The 14,486-nt window shown below is 36.5% G+C and overlaps 2 protein-coding genes across 6 annotated transcripts in view; one reads left to right on the top strand and one right to left on the bottom strand.

Moving 5' to 3' along the window:
• Window positions 1-7,585, top strand: part of Primpol (primase and polymerase (DNA-directed)) — a 28,586-nt gene extending 21,001 nt beyond the window's left edge. For 2 of the 5 annotated variants that reach the window (XM_013513029.1, XM_005373485.2), the window contains exons 11-15: window positions 1,471-1,560; window positions 1,638-1,746; window positions 4,406-4,488; window positions 4,567-4,613; window positions 6,972-7,585. In XM_013513029.1, coding sequence (XP_013368483.1) covers window positions 1,471-1,560; window positions 1,638-1,746; window positions 4,406-4,488; window positions 4,567-4,613; window positions 6,972-7,190 — 548 coding nt within the window. In that variant the 3' untranslated portion in view covers window positions 7,191-7,585. Of the gene's footprint in view, window positions 1-1,470; window positions 1,561-1,637; window positions 1,747-2,121; window positions 2,965-4,405; window positions 4,489-4,566; window positions 4,614-6,971 lie in introns of those variants that run through there. The other 3 variants (XM_013513031.1, XM_013513040.1, XM_013513046.1) reach the window with 3 other exon arrangements.
• A 95-nt stretch (window positions 7,586-7,680) lies between these two features.
• Cenpu (centromere protein U) overlaps window positions 7,681-14,486 on the bottom strand; it is a 33,435-nt gene continuing 26,629 nt past the window's right edge. The window contains exons 9-13 of the mRNA XM_005373484.2: window positions 13,544-13,622; window positions 13,296-13,343; window positions 12,574-12,635; window positions 10,075-10,231; window positions 7,681-7,889 (exon numbers count right to left, since the gene is read on the bottom strand). Of these exons, the coding sequence (XP_005373541.1) occupies window positions 7,776-7,889; window positions 10,075-10,231; window positions 12,574-12,635; window positions 13,296-13,343; window positions 13,544-13,622 (460 nt within the window). The 3' untranslated portion in view covers window positions 7,681-7,775. The remainder of the gene's footprint in view (window positions 7,890-10,074; window positions 10,232-12,573; window positions 12,636-13,295; window positions 13,344-13,543; window positions 13,623-14,486) is intronic.

Raw genomic sequence — 14,486 nt, 5'->3', positions numbered from 1 at the left:
ATATTTGTGAAAATATTATTCACTATTTTTCATTTTATAGTATTTAAAGCAAAGGTAATATGTGTTGTTTGTATAAAATAAACACATCTCAAAATAAAAAATACATGTTCTTTTTACAGTTCTTTCCACAAAGATGGGTAGCCACTATAGTAATTTATTTAACCTAGCCAAGCTTTTCCTGCATTTCCAGTGTAGAGAGAGCTCATTCTTTTGATGGTTGCAGAGTTTTATGATATGACTTTATCAGAATTTATTCACTCCTCTACTAAAGAATATGGAGGGATTTTTAAGATTTCTTACCTAAACTCTGCAGTATATGTTTTTTATTCACATACTTTGGTATATCGCTTACATCCTATAAAACACTCCATACCTATTACATTTAGATTTGTAAGGCCTGTGTAATGTGGAAGAGAAAAAGTAGGCTCTAAAATTATCTGTATGGTATCTCATAAGCCAGCTAAAAATAATGATAACATTCACTTATGTGTTAATTTTCTTCTAGCTATTTAACAAGCATTTCCTGACAAGTGAAATACAGACCTCCTTTTAAGAAAACTAGACTTTGTCTTTACAAATTAAATGAGATTATAAATAGATCATTCTAAATGGTTACAGTACATGGTTAGATACAAAGTAAAATTGAGTTGCCAGAGACCTGCAGTTAGAGGCTATGGACAAGGGGCCACGGTGAACAAGTTGGGTTTATTGCTCTGTAAGCAGTGCAGTACCTCGGGGCACCTCAGAAAGGGTGGGTTCGGGCCTGGATGAGGTGATTGCGGGAGTGTACAAAGGAGCACGGGTTGGTTCTGAATTGGGTGTTGCCAGGGTCCGTTCTGTGATTGGTTATCTTAATAAATCTTGTAGACGGAGGCACACTAGGAGACTCAGGCAATTTATTGTTGGTAAAGCAGTAACAGGTACTTCTGTTAGCCGGGATGGGGAGTGGTGTTTGCCCATTGTTGTGCTTTGGCAAATGTTCGTGCTTTGTCTCTATTCAGATACGAGTACGGAGGGTCTTGTTTTTCCTGGTCTCCTCATGACCGCAGAGCGGCCTTATCTAACACTGAAGTTCTGCCAAGGCTCGCAGGTCAAGCAGCAGAACACTAAGGCTGGGATGCAAGTCAGCCCAGCTCGTGGCAGTTCAGGACCTCCCTGGTACAAGGAGGCGCGCAGCTGCAGGGTCTGGGTGGCTGCTTCTCTCTTTGTCAGAGTAAGAAAGCACTTAAAATGATCACAGAGGCGTTTAATGAAAATGAGTCAGTGTATGGCCTAATTGAGATCTGCATTTTACCCGCTTCCCTGCTGGGTTGCAGGAACACAGGAGCGGACTGAAAGACAAATTTACAGGAGAGGAAAAAGGGGGAGCCAAGGAATTGCAGAAACCCTCACTGTACAACTGTCAATTTAATCAAAATTTAACTTTTCGTCTTTTAGCTAATTTTGTCTATAAATAACTCTTTATTGCAGTAGAAACCATTGAGGGCTTTCAGTGTTCACCCTACCCTGAAGTTGATCGTTTCGTTCTTTCTTTGGTGACCAAAAATGACATTAAAGGAGGTAAATCTAATCCTACTCTTTATTAGCTCTTATATGGTAGAGGAATAGTACCCTTAGAAACAATGTGTACATTTTAGGAATTCGGCGTTGGAACTACTTTTTCCCAGAAGAATTACTGGTTTATGATATTTGTAAATATCGCTGGTGTCAAAACATTGGGAGAGCTCACAAGAGTAATAATATCATGTAAGTAACATTTATTGATAAGTTGTTTGTACTGAGCCGTTATTACATTTTATTTTTTTTTTATTTTTTTATTTTTTGGTTTTTTGGTTTTTCTCCGGTACCAGGAACCAAACTCACGACCTTGCGCTTGCCAGGCAGGCGCTTTTGCCGCTGAGCTAAATCCCCAGCCCCGTTATTACATTTTAAATGTTTAAAACTTTTTAAGAAAATTGAGAATAGAAAAATTTTGTTTTTAGAATCAGTTAAGTTGTAGTTAAATTTATATTTGTTGTTTTAGTAAACGTTTTCAATTTAATTTGAATATCTTATATTTCATGGCTTATAGCATGTTAACAGCTATATTTGTACTTCATTTGATGAAATTATCTCTCTTAGCATAATCTTGAGAAGACTAAGGCAGAAGAGGAGCATCCTAAAACAAAGCCAGTGCAGACAGGTGAACGGTGATGGGCGGCCTGCCTGCTGCACCTTTTCTCTTGCCGTTGGCTGCTGACGCCGTAGAACCTGACAGCTCAGTTGAAATTGGGTAGATCTGAGCAAGAGGGGAACTCACAGATTAATGTTAAGGTGGTGTTAGCTTGCTGGAAACAAAATATGGTACAGAAGAGAACTGGTATTTATTGAATGCCTGCTTTGTACACAGACCCTGTTTTAGGAATTTTTCTATCTGGTAAAAGAAGAGGAAGTAGAGTACAAAGTAAAACTAAAATTAGATTTTTAAATGATACGAGAATATGATTAGAAGAGGGGTAAAGTCTAGTAGTCAGCAGTTATGAGAAACTGTGTTATATTTAATGTCAAAGCTGAAACTCTGCCTACGCAGTACACATGCTAGACATTAGGAAAGGATTTTTCTGGAAAGCTAGAAAGCATATTAGGTAGTATATTCAGTGTTGCCCTTGATACACTTAGATTAATTCCATTTAAAAAGGATTAGAAACTAGTACATAGAAGTATAACAGCAGCAACAAGAAAAAAACTATGAAGGAACAGGTCACTCACAGCCCCACAATCTAGTGACAACTAACACTATCATTTTGGCGTATGTTTTTAGCTTTTTTTCAATGCATACACTTTCCAAAAAATCATTGTTGTATAATAATATTCTGCCTTTTAACTTTGAAATGTAGAACATATGAAAAAAATATATATATAACATATATGTACATTCTAAAGACTAAAATGACAACCTCTCATAACTGTCACCCACCTTGAGAAACAGAACCAAAAAGCTGAGTATAGAGGTGCATGCCTGTAATCCCAGCATTCTGGGAGGCTGAGGCAGGAGGATCACAAATTCAGACCTAGCCTGAGAAACTTAACAGTTTAGTGAGATGGTATCTCTAAATTTTAAAAATTTAAAGAGTTGGAGATATAGTTCAATGTGGAAACCCGGGGTTCAAGAATTTCATTATTGGTGGTTATTAGTTTTTTGGTTAGTTTTTTTTCTGCTCTTTTTCTGTTAGTCTTTTTTGTTGTTGTTACTTAATTAGTTTGCTTGAGTTTTATTTAGTAGTCTGTTTTATCAAATTTTCAGTTACTGGCAAATACTGGAATATTAAGGTTTTATTATATGCTGTATTTGATTTCTAATATTTGTATCTGCCTTTTTTGTTTAGTCTTGCGATAATTTGTGTTCAATTTTTGCTTTACGTTTTTGCTGTTTGTTCCTTCCTTTTACTAAGGTTTATTCTATTGCTCATTTTCAAAATTAAGGTTTATTCTATTCATTTTCCAAGTTGGCTATTTAATTTATTCATCTTTAGCCCATTCTTTTGTAGCATGAATTTGACAGATCACTTGAGCTGCATTTCACATAGTGTAATAGGTATTATTTTTAGTTACATTCAAGTAATTTGATTTCCATAAATCTTGAGCCACTGTTTAGAAATTTTTAAATTTCCAAATTATGGGTTTCTATTAGCTATTTTTTACTTGTAAAGTTTTCCTTGTGGTCAGAGAATATGTCCCCCATGAATCAATACTTTTAAATTTGACACAGTTTACTTTATGTGGTCAGTTTTTCTTACTGGCTTATATATAGTTACAAATAGCATATGTGAATAGGTCAAATTTCATTAATAGCTTTTATATTGTTTCATTCATATTTCTTGCATTCTTGAACTGTTTTGTGATTATTTGATTTATAAATTACCAATAAAACGTTTCTTAAAATTTTAATTTATGCTAGATTACCTTTACAGGTTGATTAGTTTATTGTTGTAGCGATCAGTTTTGCTTACATGACTTGACACTGTATCATCTGGTGGTACTAGTTGAGAACTGTATCTTTCTGGTGTGTGGGGAGTAAGGAGACTTTTGTCAGTATCTACTTTTTTGCCCAGAAGTCCATTGTGTGTGCTGTTCCTAGCAAGTAGTTTTCTTTTGATTAGTGTGTATCTGTTTGTTTGTTTTATCTTTTTTGAGACAGGGTCTCGCTATGCAGTGCAGGGTGGCCTTGAGCTCATTTTGTAGCCCAGGCTGGTCTCGAACTCGCAATGATCCTCCTGCCTCAGCCTCCCGAGTGCTGAGATTACAGGCTACTTTTGTCCGTTTATATTTTAATTTTTTTCCATCCTTACGGCTTGCAAATAGCATATAACTGAATTTTGTTTTGTAATCTATATGGACTTAATACTTTCTTTTTTTTAACATGAAGGATTCTTGTTGATCTGAAAAATGAAGTTTGGTATCAAAAATGTCACGATCCCATTTGTAAAGCAGAAAACTTCAAGTCTGACTGTGAGTTATAAGTTTTTGTACTTCCACAAACTAAAAATTAGGTATCTACATAATACAGTTTTGTATCTTCTCTTTCAGGTTTTCCATTACCTGCTGAAGTCAGTCTCCTGTTTCTTTTCAAAGAGGTCAGTGCAGCTTTTCATCTTTCTCATTACGGGGTTCGTTCTTCGTACAGCAGTGTAAGCAAGCTGTGAATTATTTACGAAGTAAACCAGAGTGCCCAACTTGGTGTTTCTTTAAACAACTGTATCTCTAGGGTGAACTTCTAGCATTGGGTCAGTGGTTTAATTTTGGTAGATATTACCACACTAACATTTAACTCTTCTTTGAGAAACTTTATCTAAACTAAGCACTAGAAAAAAACAGAAAATGCATATAAAGCAAAAAGGGGGAAAAAATCTTCCCTACTCGCAATTCAGTGAAACTGATGTGAAAGTTTTAGCAAAGATCTTCCAGAATTTGTATCTACATGTTCAATTGTATTTTTTAGAAGTCGCATTAGATTTTTTTCCTAAAGTATCACGAATATCTTCAGTAGTAACTGTTACCAAATTCCTCTCCATAAAAATGATAGGAAATTAGACTTCCAGACTGTTGGTAGCACTGTTATTGTACACTTTTGCCAGCACTTTTACTTTGTGATCTCTACCAAATTTGTATGTAGGTGGGTTTTCACTTGTTTTAATTTGAATTTAGTAATAAAGTTGAGCTAGTATTTCTATTATGAATTGCCTATATCTGCCCTTTGTCCATTTCTATATGACATCTGATTAGTATTTTGCAAGAATATTGTCTCTTTGTCATACTGTTTTTAAGACTAATTTTTTGTCACATCCATCAACTACTTTTATAGTATTATAAGTTATCAGCTACAAGCTGAGTAAGTGCTTGAGTTTATCTTCTAGAAAACTCAACATACTATCTATTCAGCCCAAGTTTAAAAACACCTGAAAAAAATACATCCAACGTTAAAATGGCGGCAATCCCTTATCTCAGTGAGCAGAACATAAAATGACTAATAGATTCTCAGAAAGCTACTAGGTTAAAAAGTGTTTAGAGGTAACTAAGAACTGAGTAAATTTTTAAAAATCACCTTTGTCTCTTAAAAGGAGAAGTGTGTCATCCTTGGTTAGTGTTATTTTGATGATTTTGGTTTTAGTGGATTTGTTTTCTTTTGTTTTGGGGGCTAGATTTGCTATGTAATTCAGGCTGGCCTTGAGCTCACAGCAGTTCTCCTGCCTCAGCCTCCCAAGAGCTGAGATTACAGGCTTATGCTAGCACCCTGCTCAGATGTTAGTGAATTTCTGAAAGGTATATTCTCTGCATATCTAGTATTACCTCAAAAATTCCAACTTGAAAGTATGCTTAGTGTACAGTATTCTATTTAAAATTATAAATGAACAACATAATGAACAGTAAATAAGTGTACTTATCACTTATTTTAACTGAACATTTTATCATTTCTGCTTCACCTTTTGAAAATACTTTAAATTGTCAGTCACTGTTATTTATTGCTTTTTCTATTGCATTGATCATCTTGGCTAAAACCTTGATTTGAAAAGATGCAGAAATACTGCACGAGAATTAACGAACTCTGGTTTGTCCCTTACCTGGGTTTGTCATGTGTTAACATCTGGCCACATTTGTTTGCTTCCTCTAATGCACACATATACAGTAGTATCTTTGGTTGATTTCTTGGGGGTAAGTTGTAGCATACATAAATGTTTATCTTTTAATAACTAAGCATGTAGCTGAAGAATAAAGACATTGTTACATACAAATGGTAAAATTATTAAATTTAAATTATTAAATTCAGGGCATTTAAACTAATATACAACCCATAGTCATATTTTGAAAGTTGTACCAAAAAAGTTGTGGGGGACAGTATTTCTAATCCATGTTTGTAATTTTAAAAATACTGTATACATTAGAGGGAAAGGCTGTTTGTCAGGATAGCAAATGTATTTTCCAAAGTTTTCGTTAGACTCCTTGTCAAAAAGTGAAATTTATTTTTTCTCTAACCCCATTGAGGATACTGAAAGCATCTGCCAAAGAAACACAGGCAGTTTGTTTGTTTATTTATTTATTTATTTAGCTATCTATCACTTTATTTTAAAAAGAATAAAAAATAGTAAAAAAAATTAGAAATGATAACAGAATTTAAAAAAAACAAGATAGGAATTCAACAATGGTTGTTATATTGCATATTGTTGTCTTCAAAGTAGTTGTTCAGATGACCAGATATTGGAGTTTCAAGAGTAAAGCTACAAAAGCAGCAACCTTGGAGCTACTGTACAGATCCCCATGGTGACTATCTTGCAGACTACATATAGCACATTCATTTAACTCTGTTGAAGAACTGGTCATTACTTCATACCTTAATTCAGCATACTTGGAGTGCACCATGAGATCATAGTTTCTGACTAAATAACCTCTTTCTTCCTATCCCACTCCCTCCAACACCCTTTCCCAATGAAATAAAGGAAGAAGAGTTTACAGCAGATGCAACTTGGAACAGTGAAGCCAAGAATCCAGGTGCCTCTTCTGATGCTGACTGGGGTAACAGCACTGATGATGCATACTTCTTGGAAGCTACTGAAGATGCAGAACTAGCTGAAGCTGCAGAGAATAGTCTTCGCGGTTACAACAGTGCAGGGAATGAAATTCCTGATGAACTCATTATTGAAGTACTGCAAGAGTAGCTCACTATAGACTACACTTTCAGAATCTGGCTATAATTTGCCTCAAATCTAAGAGATCTGACAATAGAAACTACATTAGGACTGGAGTATGGCTCAGTGGTAGAGAACCTACCTAGTATGCACAAAGCCTGGTTCAATCCCCAGCACCACCACACCCACACAAAAAATTATATTAACTTATTAAACCAGTCTTTATCAGCTAAGTTTATCACTTTGTTTTCCAGTTTTGTTTTTCACTTAAGTAAACCAGTTTTATTGAAAGTTAGCATTGGTGTACTTAAATTCAATAGAAACCTCCTTATTGTAGGTTTACAAGTTTATTTATAGGTTAAAACTCTTATAGCTGAGGCTGATTAAGATGTCAACATGTTAGAATTCATTAAAAAAGATGATTGTGACCTCCAAAACTATTAAGACCATCAAACTGGTACAATTTAATTTGAATGACAAAGCCATACTAAACTGGTGATTAGGCCATACTTATTTTTCAAAAAGGTTTTTTATTTACAAAAGTACAGTTTCAGAAGGCAATAGGCAGTAGCCTGAGACACTGTCATGTGGGCACATTTCAGTAGACAGGTTTTCTTATTTCTGGTCAAGGAGCTTCTCTAATTGATGGTTGATATTTTGCAAATGGTGTTCAGCTCCCAAAAGAGTTCTTGCTTTAAATAACAGAGCTGGAAGGCTGGATGAATCATACTGTTGATGAAATAAAATTATTTAGATTCACAAATAGGAAAACTTTATCACCCTCACTGCATACCTCATACCTTATGACCAGTGCCAGTTTTGATTGCACTTTCTGTTACTACTCTTCAGTTTTGAATTAGGATCATTAAGAAAACTGAGTTAATACCCTTAGGACATAATTGATAATATAAAGCGTGCACTGACTTCCTTATTCCAGAATGCCAGCTGGTTCAAAGAACAGTGGCATCTGAATTATTTAAAGCAGAAGATCATGCTTGGGACAGGTTGAGACTTGATTTGGGCAAGTGTGCTAGTGCTGTGTGGGGTCTGCTTGATCTCATGTCTATTTTAAAACATAAAAAGCTACAAGTCATGTTTACTTTTACTCCAAGAACTGATGGAATGAGAACACTCGGCCTATAGAAGTTCATCATAAAAATTTCAAATTCCATCATCTAGAAAAAGTACTGGGGGATCAGTGTTGCCAACCCAAATGTTCTAAATGATTAAAAATAACACAAACCCAATATAAACTACCACACAGCTCTAACTCATGATTTTGAAATAATTAATAATATCACACTTTTCTGTTCCAAATTGTATCTGAGGGTACAATTAAATTCCCCGTATAGAATTTTATCATACTTGGTAGTTCGCTATTGAATACCATGTTTTCAAGGTGATTTTCTAAGTAATGAAAATTGAGCAGACTATGACTACCCCCACATGGTAACAGAATTTCTTCCTGGCACACAACTTACCACATACTGAGAATTGAATTCGGCGAATATTTGAGAGCCTAATGTATTCAAGAAACCATGGGCACCGTGGAGGGGAAGAATTCCATTTGGTGTTAAATGCTTCACATAGCAAAGCGGCAGGATATACCCATACTTCTACATTTTATAAGGCAATAAAGATACCATATACATATGTATTTATATACATTTGGATATATCTTACCTCTTTCTAAAATGTAGATGTTTATTGCCTTATAAAATGTAGACATTTGGATGTATCTTACCATCTATATATAATTTTTATTACCTTATAAAATATATATATTGCATATATAACATGCTTTGTATATGCTAAATCTACCAAGTCATGCACGTCTTGGAAAATACTGAATTAAATGATAAACTGGGTTATAGTTTACAGCTCGCAACCAGTGCTGTTTAACAGGCGCTGCTACAGAAGACACTGAGAGCACACAAAGAATGACATTTGAGAGTGCTACCTTCCAAACACAGTCGTCTCTAAACCTTGGGTTTAAGGCTGGGCAGTGGTAGGGTACTTGCCTGGCATGCCGGATGCCCTGGGTTCAGTTCTCAACACCAATAAGAAAAGTACTGGTTACAACCAAATTGAATCAAGCTACTATTAATTTCAACATATTTGGTAGCAAACTGTCTATTCTATCTAGAATAAACTTTAGTCAGGTACATTAAAAACTTTTAAAAAATACTCTATTTCTAGATGTCTAATATATGAACAAATCTTCAGCTCAAGAAAATCTACTTACATAAGTGTTCAAATGTAAAATTGAATTTTGAAGTGAAGATTACAAGTTTTAAGTAGGGTATATATAGATATTATAATTATTTTACATAAAATGTATTAGGCTACACAAATACATAAATTTTTTCTAGAAAACATTTCTATTAATCTGGGCTGAGTTATAATAATAGTAAAAATCCAGAAACTGCTACAAAGTTTATTAAAACAATAATATATCACATTTTCCTACCATGTTCTTTTGTATTAACCCCAGAAAACCATTCATGTGAGATATCTTATTTTTCAGACAAAAGATACTGTGAACATGGGCTAGACAATGAGCAAAAGAGGTTGGTCTTTTAAACATGTCTGAGTGATTCATGTTGATGCAAATTATAATAAAGCACAGCATGGTTGTTACTGATTTGTACACAAGTGTATGCACTTCCCTTACATACACAAGGGTATATACTGTTCCCTGAACAGATGAAATTCAGTTTCCTGATGTGTAAATGCCTTTAAAAAAATCAGTGATTCTGGATTTTTTCCACTCCTCTAGCCTTCAGTAAGTAGCTAAAAAAGGTGATTATACGGTAAGTTTTCCCTGATTTAATAGTGATGATGTTCCTTTATCTTTTGCCAAAGCTTCCAGGACTCTAGCATGAAGCACAATAAAAATAAAAGTCAAACTTACCGTTTCCTTTACATTTGGTTCATTCTCTTGAACATCTGAATAATCTTGGTAAAGCTGTTTTAAATTAGATAAGAAATACATGGCACTCCTAAGGGAAGATTTTCTCTCCTTAAGTTCATTGTATTTTGTTTGTAGTTGTTTCAGCTGTGGTTCTAACCTAGAATAAAAATCAGTATTTTCCCCCCAAATAAATGACATTTTAAAGTTCCATAGCCTCTAGCGTATAAGACTAAGTACGTAAGTATATTCAGAGAAGTATGAAAACCAGGAGGGAAGTCCACTAGATGATTTATCTTTGGCTATTAAATTATGAACAGTGCAAGAGTCCAAGTTTCAAAAGCCCCGATGAATAAAATAGCAGTGAAACCCACAGAAGAACATGCCTTGTCTATGCTAAATCTACCAAGTCATGCACACCCTGGGAACTACTGAATTAAATGATAAACTTGGTTACACTTCACAGCTTGCAGGCAGTGCTATTGAACAGCAAACTGGACAAAAAGTTTTCCTATCAAAACTGTCCACTTTCACTGAGCAACTTCGTTGAAGATAACAGTATGCAGTGTAGCAACCATTGTAAATTCCTATCATTTTGTTTTGAGGTCATGTATCATTTTTGTTGTTTTTGTGTTGTTTTGATTTTGTCTTCATTGTTGTTTTGTTAGTTTTTTTTAATTTTTAAAATAAAAGAAACAAATGTAACTAGTGACAGCAAACACTTCATATTTTTTATATAACACAAAATTGATACTTATATAAAAGTCTTTCAAGGAGTTTCTTATTATAAAAATTCAAATCTGAAAAGGAAAACATGAAACTAGGAGAAAAACAGGAAGTAAAAACACCCAAAACACAAAAATATGCCAAAAAATTTTGTGTTGGAAATGACTAGTTTATGAACTTCTATATGAAATATAATAGTTTTCCTTCTATGTTAAAAAAAACTGTCCACTTTCCAAGGTCTAATAAATCAATGGAGAAACTGTCACGGGGGGTTGGCCAACTGTTTCACCTCTCAGTGGCTTAGTTTCTTCCCTATAAAATAAGGGGATAACAGGTTTTATGGACCAGTAACAAATGAGGAAAGGCTGCCCATGTTTATTTTGCCAAGTAAAGATATACACCATTTTCTAATGTAACTACAGCTCTTCACATTGAACAGATGAGCATTTTGGAGATGTCACCATGGAGCGGGCAGGGCTGTGCTCAGGGGTGCTGGCCTGGAGGCCATCTGCTGCCAGCCTACCCTGCTCCCCTGCTCCCCAGGGCATGACTGCAATTACTGTCCTGGGCCCTGGGGTTTTCACATGCAGAGGCAAAACCAGGATTTACCACAGTTACTTACTTGCTACTATGCTTTTTCAAAATATACTTCTCTAATTTCTCAAATTATATCTAGAAAAGACACAAAAATTTTTAAAACTATCAGCATGGTCTCACATTGCTGGCAAGTGTGAAAGTGCCATATAAGCAGTTATAACAATATACCTCAGCATTAGAGAGATGACTAGTGGGTTAATAAAGCACTTGGGAAAGTGCCCTGCCATGTGAAAAGCCTTTAAGTGTTCCTGCCTGTCATTACTATATTACCTCTTACTTTGGTCTGGACCAATGAAAACTTTATGATGGGACCAGCGTCTGTCCATAGACTAAATCTAGAAACAAGTGGACTAACCAACCAATTTCTCTCTAAGTCCTATGCCTGTCTTTTCTTTAATTATGCAGGGTCTTTCCTAATAATACCATGTTCTTTCTGCAGCTGTTTTTTGTTTGTGGTGCTAGCGACTGAATCTAACGTCTTGTGTATGCCAGGCAAGCACTACCACTGAGCCACACCTCCAGCCCTCTCAAGCCATTTAAGGCTCCTAAAGAGTAGAGAACACAGCTAATTCTGCTTTTCTCCGGCTCACACAGCAGCACTGGCCTCCGAAGAGGGTCAAAAAATACAAGTTTCTGTATACAATGCCGGGTTCATGTGTCCCTGTCTTCCTAACCAGCCCTCCGGGACCACCCAGGTTATCTTCCGGCCCAACACTGGTGAACTGACACATGAATGCCAAACCAGGATGTACAATTCAACAGCAATAACATAAAGAGCTCTTTCTGTATGCTCGTCACTGTGAAGCACTTTCTATTTATTTATTCAATTGCCAATCCCCCCTCTGAAGTGTATGAAGTGTATATACGGTACCCATATATAAAAGAGGAAGTTGAGGTATTGGGAAGTAACTTGTCCATGGCTGCACCACCAGTAAGTGGCACAGCCTGGGCTCAAACACAGGCAGTCTCAGTCTAGAGTGTACACATTACATCTCTAATGAGGCTGCCTGAGGCCAAAGGCTTGGCAACTAGGCAGCATGACCTGACTCCACTGAACATTCACACAAAAAGATAACCTGGGAGTTTTAACATGACACAGCAGCAGTATCACTCTCCCAAATGCCACACTGTACTGTCCTTTTAGGTAAGTTCTCAAACAGGATTGTGACAGTATCTTACCGAAGCAGTTCATCCTGGGCTTCAATCAAATGCTGCCTTTTCTTTTCCGTATCAGAAATCATCTAGGTAATACAATAATTTCCTCGTTAAATTCGTGTGAATGTTTGAGCACTGCCATGTACATTGTGCCTGGTATTAGAAGTGCAGAGAGAAACAAGACAGTAGAAGTAGAGCCTAGCTGTTGGTCTTTAAATCACTGAAGGTGTGCCCTTCATGGAGACTGGGACCCCAGTCCCCTCCTTGATCTCTTTTGCTCTGTGGCTCAGAATGGTCAAACGCTCCTGCCACCACGTGCTGCCATGCCACAGGCCCAAAAGCAGCAAGGTGAAACAATCGTGCACAGGAACCTTCAAAACTTAGAGCCAAAATACATTTTTCGCTTATAAGTTTATCTCAGGTATTTCTTCGGTGATAGAAAGCTGACTGAAATAGGTCCTCATTGCTTAGCTTATATTAATATTATCTAATCAAAAGATCAACCTAAGGGACTGGGAATTTAGCTCAGTGGCACAGCACCTGCCTGGCAAGTGCAATGTAGTGAGTTCAATTCCCGGTACTGGAAAAAAAACAAAACAAAACAAAACAAAAAGATCAACCTAGTAAAAGCCAGACTACAAAGATAAAATGTCTCATACAAACCCTAAAGGTCATAAAACCCAAAGTCAAATCTTACAGCTGTTAGCACTGCATAACTGTACGACTCTAATCACATACGTGTTTACCTTAGCATTCTTCCTTTTCAGATTTTTCAACGTCTGGACTTCTTTGAGCTACACAAAAAAAAGAAATCCATGTATTTTCCAAAATCAAACATTAGTTTCACACACATCACATTTAGTTTTAAAGCAGCATGTGCAATATATGTAATTACCATACTGCCAGCAAATGCAAGCATTTGTTGGACAACAGTGTGCTGGCCCAGGATTAATTGTAAAAAGGTAGATTAACAAATTTATTTCAGTGAGCTTACCATTCTGATGAGTTCTTCTTTAATACTAAAATAAAATTTGTTGGTGGCTTCTGTACAAACTTTAGATTCTATTTTTTGCCTGTAAAGGAGTAAGCAAACACACAAAAACTCAAACTAGGTATCATAAAAGACTTTGAAAGATGTTTTTATTTGCTTAGGACATAAACACAGAGTTTGGCATGCAGCATTTTACCTTTTCTCTTTGTCTTTTTGAGACAGTGTCTCGCTCAGCAGTTCAGGCTGGCTTTGAGCTCACTTTGTAGCCCAGGCTGGCCTCAAACTCACAACAATCCCCTGCCTCAGCCTCCCAAGTGCTGGGATTATAGGTGTGCGCCACCGTGCCCGGCAGCATGCAGCATTTTAAATATCTAAGATGGCAGTGTTTAGTCTGTAGCCCTTTCTTAGGCTTAAAACAATACTGAGAACATGTCCTTTTTTGTCTTTTTTAGACAGGGTCTCACTATGCAGTTCAGACTGGCCTTGAACTCACTTTGTAGCCCAGGCTGGCCTCGAACTCACAATGATCGTCCTGCCTCAGCCTCCTAAGTGCTGGGATTACAGGTGTGCACCACCAGGCCCGGCCTGTCTTGAAAATTGTTTTCCTGAGCCTTTTGGTATGGGCCCTTACTTCTCTGATGTTGGCCAAGTCCACAAGTGACACCAAGTGATGTGGATGTGCTTACTGCCAGTCCTAGTCTTTCCCCTAAGCTTTCCTGAGCTAATAATGACCGGCAGATCTTATTCCCTCTTGCCTGACAATAATCAAAGGAATGACCGACTGTACAGCACACGAGGACTAAGCAAGGAGTAAGCAGCTGCGAGTCAGCTGTCCGCTTGTTCAGAACTGTAAAGCTAACGAAAGAAAGTGGCCCTGGGCTCAACCCCAAGTTTAACAATGAAAGGTGGGGAGACTGATGAGAGGACATCCTTGCCTTCTTCCTGA

This window comes from Chinchilla lanigera, unplaced genomic scaffold (assembly GCF_000276665.1).
Source record: "Chinchilla lanigera isolate Chin_1 unplaced genomic scaffold, ChiLan1.0 scaffold00002, whole genome shotgun sequence".
Classification (NCBI taxonomy): domain Eukaryota; kingdom Metazoa; phylum Chordata; class Mammalia; order Rodentia; family Chinchillidae; genus Chinchilla; species Chinchilla lanigera.
The sequence above is the reverse complement of the archived record's forward strand: the minus strand, read 5'-3'. Positions and strand labels throughout refer to the sequence as shown.